General features: G+C 51.7%; 6 protein-coding genes across 6 annotated transcripts; 3 read left to right on the forward strand and 3 right to left on the reverse strand.

Moving 5' to 3' along the window:
* Positions 1–829: 829 nt before the first annotated feature.
* On the forward strand, positions 830–2,585 carry V2A60_000297 (uncharacterized protein; the record flags this gene model as incomplete). Its single annotated transcript, XM_083251668.1, has 2 exons — positions 830–1,091; positions 1,153–2,585. 2 exons carry the CDS (start codon positions 830–832, stop codon positions 2,583–2,585), a joined length of 1,695 nt encoding a protein of 564 aa, XP_083107794.1.
* A 949-nt stretch (positions 2,586–3,534) lies between these two features.
* Positions 3,535–5,124, reverse strand: V2A60_000298 (2-(3-amino-3-carboxypropyl)histidine synthase; the record flags this gene model as incomplete). Its single annotated transcript, XM_083251669.1, has 1 exon — positions 3,535–5,124. The coding sequence occupies one exon, from the start codon at positions 5,122–5,124 to the stop codon at positions 3,535–3,537; it is 1,590 nt and encodes a 529-aa protein (XP_083107795.1).
* A 233-nt stretch (positions 5,125–5,357) lies between these two features.
* V2A60_000299 (uncharacterized protein) lies at positions 5,358–5,577 on the reverse strand (the record flags this gene model as incomplete). The annotated part of the gene is made up of 2 exons (XM_083251670.1): positions 5,358–5,505; positions 5,570–5,577. The coding sequence occupies 2 exons, from the start codon at positions 5,575–5,577 to the stop codon at positions 5,358–5,360; spliced, it is 156 nt and encodes a 51-aa protein (XP_083107796.1).
* A 2,528-nt stretch (positions 5,578–8,105) lies between these two features.
* Positions 8,106–8,745, reverse strand: V2A60_000300 (GTP cyclohydrolase I; the record flags this gene model as incomplete). Its single annotated transcript, XM_083251671.1, has 2 exons — positions 8,106–8,405; positions 8,476–8,745. 2 exons carry the CDS (start codon positions 8,743–8,745, stop codon positions 8,106–8,108), a joined length of 570 nt encoding a protein of 189 aa, XP_083107797.1.
* A 1,133-nt stretch (positions 8,746–9,878) lies between these two features.
* On the forward strand, positions 9,879–12,719 carry V2A60_000301 (uncharacterized protein; the record flags this gene model as incomplete). The annotated part of the gene is made up of 1 exon (XM_083251672.1): positions 9,879–12,719. One exon carries the CDS (start codon positions 9,879–9,881, stop codon positions 12,717–12,719), a length of 2,841 nt encoding a protein of 946 aa, XP_083107798.1.
* A 586-nt stretch (positions 12,720–13,305) lies between these two features.
* On the forward strand, positions 13,306–15,057 carry V2A60_000302 (acyl--CoA ligase; the record flags this gene model as incomplete). Its single annotated transcript, XM_083251673.1, has 2 exons — positions 13,306–13,339; positions 13,400–15,057. 2 exons carry the CDS (start codon positions 13,306–13,308, stop codon positions 15,055–15,057), a joined length of 1,692 nt encoding a protein of 563 aa, XP_083107799.1.
* Between the last annotated feature and the right edge of the window lie 453 nt (positions 15,058–15,510).

Raw genomic sequence — 15,510 nt, forward strand, 5'->3', positions numbered from 1 at the left:
TCTATAAATATCCGGCTGATGTTCTCAGGCACCTGGGCTGCGATCTGTAGTCAACTTTTACAACAGAGTGCACGAGTCTCATATACGCCGTGAAATGATCGACAGGCTGACCTACTGAATGAGTATGGCAACCCACATGAATGTAGGGACCGAGACTTTGGTACACTTTGAGGGAGCCACTTGATGGAGCTGGAAGCCCAGCTAAACATGAACATGCATTGTCGCCCGCCTTGGTTCTGGAAAAAATCTCCAATGCATGGGACAACCTAACTAGTCTTCAGGGCTGAGATGTCTAAGCACGGTCCTCCACTGTAATCAAGCCAGTTGACAACTGCGAGACTCTGACAGGCTAAAATGGCCTCATGGTCGCGTCTAAGGTCCCTGGTTGGTAAATTAGATACATAATGCAAGAGGGGGATAAGACATTCAATTATACCACGGGCAGCATAGACGCTAGAGGCTATTTCGGCCCATCTAGGATAAAAGGACCATCACGGCACCTTTTTTCACTGTCTCTTTGAGATGGCAGAGTTGCGCCAACACACCTCTTTCAGCCCTGCGCCTGCTGGTTCGACTAATTTGCTAGTGCAGGAACTACAATGACGGCATAGTCGTAATTGTGGGTGCAGCGACCCAGCAGTCAAGGACAATACGAGAGCCTCCAATCTAGAAAAGGAAATTTTCGGGTGTAAGCTAACGGTGGCAGTGGATTGTTAAAAAACTGCTTGGATATGACGTCGATAGGTTAGCCAACCTGTCGTTGCGTATAAAGCGGCCTTCTTCTTTTGGTCAGGTTTGGAATACCGTCATCACAATTATGTCCACCACTATGAAATACTTGAACGCGATCTTACTGGCAGCGCTGGTTAGTGCTTGCCCTACACCGAAAGATTGGACTCTGCGAAAATGGGATGCCATCATTGTTGGTGCCGGTACCTCGGGTATTATCGTAGCAGATCGGCTGAGCGAAGCTGGTCTCACGACTTTGCTCCTTGAGCAAGGCGGCGCATCTTATGGTATTACTGGTGGAACCGAACGACCATCCTGGCTCAATGGCACAGATCTGAGCCGTGTTGACGTCCCCGGACTGTGTATGTACTCGTCAAACGTCCCAATGGTCTTAAACAGCATTGCTAACTCGACCGTCTCTAGACTCGACCATCTTCGGCACCCCAGACTCGAGCTTAGTTTGCAAGCCCGAGGCAGTCCGAGCGTTTCAAGCATGCACAATGGGTGGAAACAGTGCAATCAATGCTGGTCTGTACTTCCAACCACCGTCGTCTGACTGGGACGACTACCATCCAGAGGGCTGGCACAGCGCGGACGTACAAGGCGCCACAGAGCGACTGTTACAGCGGCAGCCCGCTGTGACCAATTATTCCTCGGACAGCAAGACGTACGTTGAAAACATTCAAGCCGCTGCGAGAAGCTGGCTTGTCAAAGGCGCCGGGTACGCAGACGTCGCGTTTGCGGAGGAACCGGACAAGAAAGACAAGGCTTATGGCCGCCCCGTCTACAACTACATTGACGGACAACGAGGAGGTCCTGTAAGAACTTATCTACAGAGCGCTCTTTCCCGGCCGAATTTCCATCTTTCGACCGGTGTCAAGGTCAAGTACGTCATTCACGAAAGCGGAAAAGCTGCTGGCGTGGAGATTGATCTGGGCAACGGCACAACAAAGGCTGTTGGTCTTGCGGCAGGCGGTCGCGTCATTCTCAGTGCCGGCGCGCTCCAGTCCCCACAGCTTCTTATGCACTCGGGGATCGGCCCCGAGGAGACTCTGCAGAAACTTTCCGAGAGCTCTTTCGGCGCATACACCGAGTCATCATCTTGGGTTGTGCAGCCTTCTGTTGGGGAGGGCCTGTTTGACAACCCAAACACCTTTATCCAACTGTCGTCGCCCGCAATTCAGTCATACAGCTACAAGTACGACGACCCCAAGACGGAAGACAGGGACCTCTACTTGAACTCAAGAAGCGGGCCTTACTCTTTCGCTTCTCAGGCGGCCACATTCTGGACATACGTGCCGCACGAGGACGGCACCCGTTCCGGTGTACAGGGCACCATCAGCTCCACAGGCTATGCTGATTACATGGACAACCATACCGTTACTCTCAACGTGTACGGCACCTCTGGACTTCTCTCTGCCGGACGCGTCGAGCTGTCCGACGACGGCAAGTTTGTTGCCGGCGCAAGCGCCGACACGTACTACTCCAACCCTCGCGATGCGCGAGCAATCGCAACGTTTGTGCACGACATCTTCCAAGCCCTGCCTCCTTCGACACCGGACTCGCCGGCCGCGGACGGCTTGACGCCGCTGAACATTGCCCGGGACGCGACTGTGGAAGAAATCGAGAGCTACATCACCACTCCCTCGGCCTATGCGCGGGGACAGGTGAACCACTGGTCCAGCTCTTGCCGTATCGGCAAGTGTGTCGATGCAGATACAAAAGTGATGGGGACAGAGAACATTCACGTCATTGACGCCTCCATCCTGTCGCCAATGACTGTCAACCCGCAGTTTGCAGTTATGGTTGCAGGTGAGAAGGGCGCTGAGAGAATATTGGCACTGGCCAAGAAATAATTGAAGTTGGCCATCATCTTAGAAACTTTTACAAAAGGGCCCGACTGTGCCGAGATGGAAAACATCATTCCTGCTCGAGCCGGGTCCACTGTGTATATATCATGATGCCTGTGGTGACACGGCAATGTACTTTTACGATTAAATGGGTAAATGTTGAAATCAGGCATGATTAATAGATATGTAAAATTCAGAAAGATCAAGTTCAAGATCATCGGAGCTTATGGGCTAACGTTTTGATTATTCTGAATCGATTTATGTGAATCTAGTTCTTTGCCTGGCCAGCAGCACACCGTTGAGTTGTAGGCATGTCTTCAAGTTTTGGGGATGGCTAGCGGTTCAGCTGTGAAGCTCACTTATAATTGATTCGCAAAGCAGGGCCGACGCATTAAATCGTATTTACACAGTTCAGCTACCGAGAATCTAAACTATAGGATGTAAATCTAACCTTGCTACTTCGCAGATAACTCCAGCCAGTTCTATGAGAGCTAACTACCCGGCAGCGTCGCCGCGTTGGAAAGCAAAGGGACGAAGGCAAAGAGACTGAGACAAGCAGCCTCCCAGTCTATTCAAGCAGATCGAGAATGGAAAAGATTTGTTAATCTACTTGAGAAGAGGATCTTCCAATGTGGGAGACAGGCCTTCATGCCGACCTGGACACGTCCCTTTACAGTGCCTCGTGAATTGCCAACATGTGGCAGCACCCTATGGTAGAAGCTCTCTAGATTGCCGCGATTCGGTTTCCTGTTCGCACAGGTAGCTACTACCACTCTATTCTATGTTTTCCAATCTTGCTCTCGCGTTTCTCTAATGCACGACACACACTCTTTCTGACCCATTATAGTCACCGCCCGCGGAGTCTCTCATACAAACAAATAGAGATTACTCAGTATGCAAACTTTTATTTCTGAATATAACAGCCCTGCCCCGTAAGCCAATGCGCCACGCCGTGCTAATGCCTGCTCTGGTTCTCGTCACCAACACTATAGCCTCTTGCAATGCCGCTTCTGCCTTCCTCAACCACAGTACTAGCTTCTTGGTCGAAATCAGTACCCAACCCTTGCCAAGTTCTTTGTGAGCGCAGAAACTCGGCTCCTGGGCTGGCTACACCATTTATACTGGCTATCTCGCCGGCTGCTCTAGAAATGAGTGCGGTTCCTGACGAATTAGACTCGCCTGCGCCGTTTTCTTCGTTCGCGGTAGCCGCTGAGCGAACTGCTAGGCGCATGGGCCGACTGTGGCTGATGAGCCGACCTGTACGAAGGTCGTACTCTGGTGGCATCGATTCATCCTCGTCTATTTCATCATCTGCCTCGGTAGGTTGAGTAGTACCATTCTGAACTGGGTGGTTGCCGTTTGTTTCGATACCCTCCTCTTTGGTCTTGAGTTTCTCAATACCTCCCCACCACTCGTCTCCCCAAATTCGATCCTCCACATTCATCAAAGCCACTTCCATCTCAAATGGAGTGACTACTGGCCGCCAGTAGCTAGCGTCGTCTTCGATCAGTCCGCTTTCCCAGCAACTGACCACTACCCAGCCCTCAATCTCCGCGAAGTTGGCGAGTTTGGCTGGGTTCAGTTTACCAACGACAATCGTATAACTCTTCTTTCCCGCTTTGTCGATTTTCGCGCGCAACAGATCGATGGATGGCAGAAAATTCGATACGGATAATGTATTGACCAGGATCCCTATAACACCGGCCGACGCCAGAGACAGAACTTTGGCGAATCGGCGCCGAAGCAGACCGGCCGTTTGAATGGTGGGATTGTTAATCGTCAGGTTTGAGGGTGAAGGTACAGACAAGATATGGAGTGAAGTGAATCGAGAGCTAAGAGCTAGAAGTAGAGACTGCGGTGGATCTGCAATGTGGAATAAGGCATACTCCTTCAATTTCTCGGCGTCTAAGTCCTTTCCAACGATTCTTCTGTTTGGTAGGATACCGGCCGGGTCTCTGATCGCCTCCGTTGCGATGATGTCCGAGTAACCGTTTTCTTTCAGCAGCTCTACTACCGATGCCACATGACTTTGGTATGTAAGATCAGCCATGATGACAACTTTGCTGGCTGTGCTGTTGAATTCCTTGCGAAACTCTTGCAGTACAGCACCGTGGTCTAGCTTATGGGTGGTGTATACGTAGATTACCGGTATTCGACTCGTTGGACTGAGACATGTTCGGCCATAGTGCACAGCGACTTGTGCATCTGCATGTTCTGCCGCAACTTCGTCGACGCAACAGGCACTGTAACTCGTATCGGCGAGAATGGAAATCTTGACAAGCTTCTTGTCTTCCCGGCGTGCTTCTATATCCCGACTCAAAATTTCTGCGACTTTCGGAGCATCGACGAGCATATGGTCCGGGAACTGCAGGGCAATTCTCGTCCAGTTGCCCACCAGCAGCTCTGCGATCGTCCGTTCGACATCGTAGATTTCGCGGACTTGGTCATCGCTCAGTGACGAGGTTGCATGAAGCTCGGCGGCGGCTTCGAATATGCGATCTTCGGGGGTCGACAGAACTGGCGCTGCGGCCAGTTCGGCTGACATGTTGCAAAACACCTAGGGCGCGCAGTCACTCTATTCTGGTGATGCTGGCATACTACCGTTGACTTGATGCGGGACGCGCTGCGAAAAACTTTTGGCGGGGCAATTCCTCTGCACTGTGCGAATGCGGGGTACGGGTGTGAATTCTCAGGCCACGCCGGGTGCTAATCAGCCTAGCTGCCACTCAGCACACCGTGCCTATAAGAATCAACTTTCCGTTTCTCGTCATTCTATTCTTACTCAAGCACGCGACTCGTGGTCTCTACTTCCAGCCGATACTGGCCGGGGGTATGATGGTGATCGGCACCCTGTGTGAAGCCAGCCGGATCTCTTCCCTGGTGAGGGATTCGGCGCTTCTTGTCATCGCCGCTGTCTTGTGCGAGACTGGTGAGACGAGCCGGTAAAGCTTAACAATGGAAGTGAGGAATGTAGACATGCTAGAGGGTACAGAGTCATTTGCGCTGCTGAAGTGCTGCAGGTTCGAGAGGGGCTGGCTGGCACTGGGATAAGAGGTTGGTGACGCTTGGCCAGCGAAGCCCCTCGCCCAAATGTTGCACAAAGCCTTCGGTCACACATTTTTGTGAGACATTATCCTATCAATGGCTATAAAGTCATCTAGATCTCGATAGGTTCCTCCCCCGCCTCCTTCCATATGCACATTCTCTCTCCCCTGTCTCTCGAAATTTATAAACCGCCATACAATGTCTGCTGGCATCTCACCTTGCCATTTCCTCTCTGGAAAGACAATAGTCGTCGTTGGTGCTGGTATTTCTGGCAGTGCCTTTGTTGCCAGTCTCCGCTGCCTGTGGGATCCTGCTGTTTCTTTTCCAGAAATTGTTGTTTTCGATCGCGACACCCAAGGCACATATGAACGGCGTGGTGGCTATAGCTTATCTCTTGTTGGAAATCATGTCTCTGGGGGTCTTGTGGCTTTGAACAAGATGGGACTACTTGCTGATACATTGCGAAACACAATCGCTGGCGTGGGTGGCGCTGGCTCCTTTACGCTCTGGACATCGAGCTGGAGGGTCCTCACGCGCAGGCGCAGACCGGCAGCCGATGGAATGCCTACGACAAGCGTGCGTATTTCTCCGAATGAAATTCAGCGAATACTCCTTGCAGCTGCTCACCTGGATAACGAAAACTCTGTGTATTGGAATACCCGGTGCATTTCCGTGGCGAAGCTGTCAACCGGTCGTCTGCTGATAGAAGTGATTCAAGGGGATGACAATGAGTCTGATTTTATGGAATGCGACCTCCTCGTCGCTGCGGACGGCGCAAACAGCAAAATTCGTACCTATCTACGACCAAATGACGCACTTGAATACACAGGAGCAGTTATGCGCACCGGTGTATCACGATTTTCTGAAGCATTACCCGAGGAAATTGGAAGAAACTGGGGTTTTGTGTTATCTGGCAATGGGACATCGTGTTTCGTATCTCCCGTGGGCGAGAAAGACCTGCAATGGGCCATCGGTCACTTTGAGAACCAGGTGCCAACAAATATACGCGGTCTTGATCATGCCAAGCGCGTAATCAAACGAGCTTCAGGTCTTGGCTCAAACATCGCAGAGCCATTTCAGACTATTCTTTCGCAGACAGACCCTAATACTGTCATGTGCATAAACGCTCACGATAAGCTGCCGTTTCAGCACTCCGAGATTGGTACAATGCCTGTCATCTTCATTGGTGATAGCAACCATGCGCTCAGTCCTTTCGCGGGGTATGGCGCAAATCTTGGGCTGCGTGATGCCTGGGACCTGGCGGAGGAACTTGTCAATGGTAGTTCATTAGAGGAGGCTGTCGAAGCTTATGATCGTATTAGCTTTCCCCGAGCGGTTAAGGCTTGCAGGGATGCACGGAAAAGGCTACGCGATGGCCACAGCACCGGGCTGAGGTATTTGGTTCTTGTGCTTATGTTGTTCCTCTGTAGGGTCTGCCGTTGGGTTTTGGGCAGATAGGTCCGGGCCTGCTATGGGTGCCAAATCGATGCACTGGCTAATGTGCTGTTGATATTCCGGCTCCGTGTTCATGCAGATTGGACCTTGCACCAATGCTGAAAAAGAAACCAAAATGATATCCATGTTGCCTTGATGATGGTTTCAAGGACTGTCGTCGAGAGGATGTAGCGTGCATCGGCGTACGCCACAACTGGTTTAAGTGTAGAAGGCGCTTCGATGGTACACAGCCAATTTTTTCATATCCCAATCCGAACTGCACAAGAAACATCTAACCTTATTTTTGATGTACACGCCAGGTAGCCAAGTAGTTGCTGGTTGTGGTACGGATGCCCAAATTAACCTCAGGCAGACGACACGTTACTGAACTTGACAGCAGTCTATTCTCCATAGAGATACACTAAGATAGATTTACCATGTCTCGTTCAAATCACGGCCCTGATGTAGTAGATAGCTGACAGGTATCACAGGTGCGGTGCGGAGCAACCCATATTGACCAACCCAATTACTAGATTTGGACTGCTCTAAATCTGGCTTACACCTTGACTCGCGAGAGTCCCCGTGTATCTTTGAATATGTGCCGGGACTCGGACTTATAGTATCAGCGAGCCTCGCTGCCTCTGGAAAGGTTTTGAGGGTTGCCAAGGAACAGAACCCGAGACGAGGCTCGCATCTTGACAGCATTTGCACAGACGGACGACCAGCCGGCCGAAATAAGACCATCTTGCGCATTCTTGTGTTCACTGTTGCATTTAGCAGCTGCAAAAGCTGTCTGTCTGAAAAAAAAAAAAGTGTAAACCAGTTCTTTGATGAAAAGCTGGCGCGAGGGTTGGGCCGTGCCTGCTTACAACCTCACCATGGGCTTGTCGGTTCTCGGCGTGTGAAAGAGGAGATCATGGTCGCAGACATAATACTTTGCGAGAGAAATTAGCTTGAAATTGTCGACCAGACAACATGTCCGCCATTCTATAGGACTTGGTATTTATTTCAGTAACTCGCCCATTCAACAAACTATATGAAGCCAAATCATCTCCCCACAGCCCTCCAGAAGTCCCTCCTAGCACCGTCATCTCTCTCAAACTGCCCAAGGAAGCAGTCCGTCGTCGTCGACGCAGTTTCCTTCTCCACGCCTCGCATAGCCATGCACAAATGCGTAGCTTCAATAACCACAGCTACGCCTCGCGGCCGCAGCGCCTCGTCAATGCACCGAGCCACCTGCGTCGTCAGGCGCTCCTGTATCTGCAGTCGTTGTGCAAATGCCTTGACAACTCGCGGAATTTTGGACAAGCCGACGATGGACTCTTCGGGTATGTATGCGACGTGGACCTGTTATTCTCGCGTTTAGAACTTTTTTTTTTTTTGCCCCCGAGGACTCGGCTGAAATTTTCTGCCTTACTCTGCCAAAGAAGGGAAGTAGATGATGCTCGCACAGACTGTAGACGGCAATATCTTTGACAAGAATTAAACCGCGACCTTCACGTGGGAAGATGGCCTCTTGAAGGATGGCAACTGGGTTCAGATAATTGCCGCTGGTGAGAGTCATGATAGCCTTGGCAGCTCGATCTGGCGTCTTTTGAAGCCCATCGCGACTGGGGTCCTCTCCGAGCTCGACCAAGATCAGCTTCACGGCCTCTGAAATCTTTTCTACTGCTCTTGTCTTGTGCATTTCTGTAGTTGCTTCTATTGAGCCCATCTCTGCGATGGGGATGGCCAGGATGGAAGGACTGACCTGGCTGGCGATGAGTCCAGGCGTGACGCTTCAACAGAAGGCGAACGCTGATTAGATGCTTGTAGGATTGCATATTGTGGATTGCCCCTCAATTTGGCTCAATAGATCGGCAATACTATGAGTCAGTAGGAGGATTTCTTGCATTTCAGCCTATAGGAACGCTGATATAACGTGGCGCAATCTTTTCATTCGGCTTCACACTCGCACTGAACGAAAAACTTATACAACTCGAGTTACACTACTTCAATACTCTATGCCGGCAGCCACCGGTCAGGGTTTCCTATCCATATATGCACGGAAAGCTGCGTCCTACTTGACTCTGGCTCGAATAGCAGCAGTCTTGCGTCCTCTTCGCTTTTCTCCCCTCTACACCCAACTCAGATTCACCAGCTCTGGGTATAGAAACGCCTAAAATGGCAACACTTGATGAGCTCAAGGCGGCTTTAAAGGCGAGCGCGTCGTCATTGGCAAAGTCTTCTGTTCCGCAGCCACTGTCCGAAGAACAGTACGGAATAGGGTTCGCCGCCTTTTCTCATGTTGAAGAGTACTCAACTTACCAAGCGTTCATTGTTCCTCAGCTTTCACAGCTATTGAGGTCTTCTCTATTATCACAAAGCCAGATCTCGGTACTAGAAATTGGGCCAGGTCCGAGAACTGTGCTAGAGTACCTCCCTATGAGCTTGAGAGAGCTGATCGGCACATACACGGCGATGGAACCAAACACCATGTTTGCTTCGATGCTACAATACCGACTCTTGGGAAACTTAGGGCAGCATTCACCATTCCCACGACTGAAGGGCTCACCCCAGATTCTTGTCAGACCATTTAAAGTTGGTTCTGAAAACATGACTGAGGTGAGTGGGGATGGTTGCGGTAACAATGAGAAATACGACATCATTCTCTTCTGTCACAGTATGTACGGTATGAATCCTCAACGCCAGTTTGTAGAGCATGCGCTGGGAATGCTTACGCAGCGACTCGATGCCATGGTCGTGATTTTCCATCGCAGCACCAGTCTGAACGTGGAAGGGCTGGTATGCCAACAAACAGCGTGCTTCCCTTCTGGTGTCATGTCTGTGCCAGATGAAGACAAGTCTCTGGACTCTTTTGCCCGCTTCATTTCCGGATCTGATTATCAGAACAGCGACTCCCATGATGCCCTCAAGTCTGCCTGGCGAAAAGTATGCCGCAACCTTTGTTTCCGCGATGATACAAGGCCAGAACACCTATCCTTCAACGCCCCGACAGTCATGATGACGTTCACCAGGCATGCGACTGCTTTGGATGATCTGGCGACCGCGGTTCCGCTGGGCGAGGCGAGCCACGTCAAGAATCGTCAGGCGCGACGCCACCGGACCGCCGTCGTCGCTAGACCAGCTGAGCTTTCCCATGTTCGCAAGTGCGTCTGTTGGGCTCTCAAGCATCGCGTGAGTCTTGCCGTCATCGGCGGCGGTCACGGCGGTCACTGCTTGCAGCCCAACGTCGTCTCCATCGACATGGCTGCATTCAACAGTGTTGACCTCGTCCATAGTAAAGACCACAAAGTGTCGGGCTCGGACTTGGTGGTGGCAGGGGCCGGGTGCAGAAGCGAGGACATTATCCGGACAGCCTTGGCCGCAGGTCTGACGGTCCCTCTCGGGTCACGGCCCAGTGTCGGCGCCGGGCTTTGGTTGCATGGCGGCATCGGCCACCTGTCCAGGCTGCATGGGCTCGCCTGCGACTCAATTGTTGGGGCTGTAATGGTGTGTGTTGCTTCTGGTCGCGTCATGGCCATTGGTAATGTGCCGATTCAATTTCAGCCCAGTGATGCCTTCCGGCCGGATAATGAAGAGGAGCTTCTATGGGCGCTGAAAGGTGCCGGCACGAATTTTGGGATTGTCATCAGTGTTGTTTTCAAGGCTTGCGCGTCCGTCAATTACAACATTCGGCAGTGGACTGCCCCAGTCCGCACTCAGTCCGAGGCGCGACAACGACTCGCGGATCTTGATATCCTCGCCAGCAAGCTCCCTCGCGAAAACTCTGCCGACCTTTTCCTCTATAGCGACTCCGACGGAATCCATGTTTCTGTTAGCATGGCTGAGTGCACCATGGCTACACCCGGGGGTGTCACGACTGTGACGTCGGCCGCGCCAGCCTTTCTAGGGCCTGAAGATGGCAGCAAAACTGTGAATGCAATCGACGCATACGACACGGAGATGTACATGTCCAGCATACATGGTGGGCCCGACGGAAGAAAGACTTCTTCATTTAAGCGCTGCATATTTTTAAAAAGAATCGGCCAAGCTAGCGTCATGGATCTTCTCCTCGCCGCCATTGACACCCGCCCATCGTCGCTGTGTTACTTGCATCTGCTGCATGCTGGTGGTGCAGTAGCCGACATAGCCAGCCATGGCACTGCCTTTGGCTGCCGGGATTGGACTTTTGCATGCGTCATCACTGGTGTCTGGTATCGCGATCAGGATGCCTCGGCAAGCGAGCGAGCTGCGGTCAATTGGGTATACGACGTGGCTAACAAGTTGCTACCCTTGAGCACCGGAGCCTATGGTGCGGATCTCGGGCCAGATCCGCGGGATGAACCACTGGCCGCTCAGGCATTTGGTCAGAATCGGTATCGTCTCGCTTACCTGAAACGCCGCCAGGATCCTCACCGTGTTCTAAGTTATGCCTGCCCATTTGCTTGCCCGCAACCAAATCAGCAACTCATTATCCTCGTCACTGGCCGCCATGGCGTAGGTAAAGACTTTTGTGCTGCGATCTGGGCTTCCATCATTGGGAATCACGTATATGCGGGCAAGGACAAACTTCGAGTGCAGGTAGTCAGTATTAGCGACGCGACGAAAGCAGAGTACGCCGCGGTTACGGGGGCCGATCAGGACCGACTTCTTCGTGACCGGGCGTACAAAGAAGAACACCGACCAGCGCTGACAAAGTTTTTCAGCGAGCAGCTGCGTCAACGGCCCAAGCTGAAAGAAGATCATTTCTTACAAGTTGTCTGTGATGCCGCAGACGCGGACGTTCTTATCATCACAGGGATGAGAGAGAAGGAGCCAGTCGCTGCCTTGTCACATCTGGTCCCTAACACAAGGCTCATCGAGGTTCGCGTAACGACGAGCAACGAGGCGCGGCATGCTCGACGATGTCTACTGGAGGGAGACAAGGGCAATTTTGAAGAGCCCGGCAACAGCAATGAATGGGTCCCCAGCCTCTACTTCCACAACGAAGAGGCCGGGAACACGGCATCTGAAAGCTTCGCTAAGAATTTTCTCCTTCGCTACCTGCACCCTGACGTCCAGAAACTGAAGAACATGGTGCGAATTGTTCCCAATTTTCCACGGCTAGGTATTGACTTTCGCCACGTACTTGACATTGCTCAGCAGCCGGGCGGCTTGCAGCTGTGCACCTCTCTTCTCCGAGCTCATTTTCCCGGGAAATGGGCCGGGGTCGACGCAATCGCATGCTGCGAGGCCGGCGGTTTCCCCTTTGCGTCACCGTTGGCCGCAAGTCTGGACACGAGATTGGTCATCTTTCGTGAAGCCGGCAAACTTCCCCCGCCTACGATGTCCGTGACCAAGTCCCCATCGCACATTTCCTCCTCCTCCTCCTCCTCCTCCTCCTCATCATCATCATCATTATCACCATCATCGAGTGATGAACCGAGAATTGCTACAATAGAGGCAGATTGTACCATTCTCCGCCAATGCCGGTCGGTCGTGGTGGTGGATGATGCCCTTGCAAGTGGCAAGACCGTCTGTGCGATGCTCCGTCTGCTCTGCGAGGCGGGAATCACGCCGGAGCGCATCAGCGTCATGGTTGTTGCCGAGTTTCCTTTTCATCGCGGCCGAGAATTTCTGCGGCAGCACGGCTTCGAAAAAGTCGCCATTAGTAGTCTTCTAGTATTCGGTGGGGCGTGATACTGGGAAGTGAGGCCATCGCCAAGTCTATACACAAGTCCTGGTTCACTTTTCGATTCATTCATGCAGAACATACATGATGCTACTTGGTTGTTGCACAGCTTCGCAATCGACCTATGGGATCTTTATAAGCTAAGTGACTGGGCCCATTCGTGGTGTATTCTGGATGACAAGGAATGATGTAAACTATATCTTCTGTTATAGAAGAGCTATCAAAACTAAAAATGGCTATGTAGTCTGGTTGATGTTCACTTAATCAACAACCGATGGGGAGCTAGCGAAACTAAGTTCATTTTCCTGGTCAGAGAATGATTTTCCAAGGATACTACTCAAGGCAAAGATAACACTCTCCTTATAGGTATAGATCTCGAAGAGGGTTCATAAATAGCCCTTGTACACGCCCTTTCCTATCTTTGGGGCATTCTTGGTGTCGAACAAGCGGGAGGGTGTGTGGCACATGTAATTCGAACAATGTAAATGGTACAGTGCGGGGGCATCGTCGGCGGACAGTTTAACTAGCACTATAAAGGAGGACGAGACTTCCCCGCATGGTGGCTTGTCGATCCTACATCCCATATTCGCAGTCATGGTATTCAAGTCTGAGCAAGCTGATATCTCATGTAAGCATATTCGAGCGCTAAAGCTTGATTGCGCACCTGACCACTAACATCAAATTATAGATCCCAATGACCAGACCATCTGGCACTGGCTCTTCGAATCGGGCCTGACATACAAGCCAAGCACCACCACCACCGCTTTCCAGTCACCCGGCTTTACAGACGTGAACACAAAGCGGCACTTGACTTTTGAAAAGGTCAAAAACTACTCGACTCATCTCTCCTCTGCCCTGGTTAGGTCTTACGGCTTGAAAGAGAATGATGTCGCCATCATCTTTAGCAAAAACTCCATCTACTATCCTGTTGTCGCACTTGCTGCAGTGCGAGCGGGAGGTGTCGCGTGCGGCGCATCGCCAGACTACAGCCCCGATGAGCTGTCGCACACTCTCCGACTGAGTAGAGCCAAGTTTCTCTTTGCCGGGCCCGAGGTAGCGGACACTGCCTTGTCTGCGGCGGCGACTTGTGGACTGTCCAAGGAAAACATCTTCGTGATTGACGGCCAGCGGAATGACATGCCGAGTGTCGATGAATTGATTGTGCAAGGGAGCAAGTTTGGCGACGCTGCACAGTTTCCGGCGTATAGACTGCCGCCTGGGAAAACGAACCGGGACGTCTGCGCGTATTTCGGCTTTAGCAGTGGCACCACTGGCCTCCCGAAAGCGGTGATGATATCGCACGCCAATGTCATCGCGCAATGCCTCCAGATGCAGGCAATCACGCTGCCCGACCACGACAAGTTCTTGGCTGCGCTGCCGTTCTATCACATCACTGGCCTTGTACATCAATTCCATCTCCCTATCCTTTTGGGCGCCAACGTGTACGTTGTGCCCAAATTCTCTCTGGACCTCGCTCTGAGCACGGTCGCCGAGTACAAAATCAGAGAAGTTTTATTCGTCCCGCCCATCATCATTCGAATCGTGCGCGAGCCCGACCTCGTTGCCAAATATGACCTCTCTCATGTTCGCCGCCTCTCCTCCGGTGCTGCACCGCTCTCGCAGGAGATCCTGACCGCGTTGGAAAGAATGTTTCCAGGCACCGGTTTCAAGCAGGGCTATGGCATGACGGAATCCTGCTCCGTCATCACTTCCCACCCCCCTTCAAAATACGATTACAAGTACGCACACAAGGTCGGCCAGCTTGTGGGGTCGACAGAGCTGCGGATCGTTGACCCAGACACTGGCAAAGACTGTGGCATTGACACGCCGGGCGAGCTCTGGGCCAGAGGGCCGCAAGTCACGATGGGCTACTTGGACAACCCAAAGGCAACTGCGGAGACCTATGATGCGGATGGCTACTTGCACACCGGTGACATTGGAACCATCGACGCCGAAGGCTTTGTTTCGATCACGGACCGCATTAAAGACATGGTCAAGGTGAAGGGGATTGGCGTCGCGCCCGCCGAACTAGAAGACTTGCTGCTTGGCCATTTCTTCGTGAAGGATGCGGCAGTTTGTGGCATCGCGGATGAACGTGCAGGAGAGCGCCCCAAGGCATTCGTAGTGCTGCAAGACGACGCCCCATCACCCGAGGAAGCTGGCAAAGCACTATTGGAGTTTGTTAGATCCAATACGGCCCGGCACAAGTGGATTGTTGAGGTCGAAATAATCAGCGGCATCCCGAAAAGCGCGGCTGGGAAAATCTTGCGCAGGCAACTTCGGGATAAACATTCTGTTGAGTCTATTGCCATCGTTCGCGAGAATCGGCCGCGTGCCAAGTTATAACGCAGCTGCCGATCCAATCACTTATACATCGACAAGGCACCGTATATATTGAGCTGAGGGTTAATTAAGAAGTTATGGAAGATAGAATTGGTACTCGCTTTTCCAGTGCGGTTGAGTGTAGCAAGCCATCTATGAATTTGGAGGTCTAGATGGTGTCTTTTGCCATTTGCCTGTTGCAGCCGAGTTCTAGATTCTGACTCACACCAGGAACAGTGGAACCGATGCAAATGTAAAAAGTTCACATTCCCGATCCCTCTAAACTTCATATCTTTTGTAGTAATCTATATGGAAAACTCAACAAGATAGAAAGCTCGCGCAATGCTCAAAGCTTGGAACATTGAAGTGGGAAGTGGCAGGAAACATCTTACCGGCACATGCCAAGCAGTGAGTCCTAGCTCTGATGAGCTATCTTCGCCTTCGTATTTTTCGGTCATTAGCAAGACTAAAAGCGAA

The sequence above is a fragment of the Cordyceps javanica genome, chromosome 1 (genome assembly GCF_051103115.1).
Source record: "Cordyceps javanica chromosome 1, complete sequence".
In the NCBI taxonomy this organism is placed as follows: domain Eukaryota; kingdom Fungi; phylum Ascomycota; class Sordariomycetes; order Hypocreales; family Cordycipitaceae; genus Cordyceps; species Cordyceps javanica.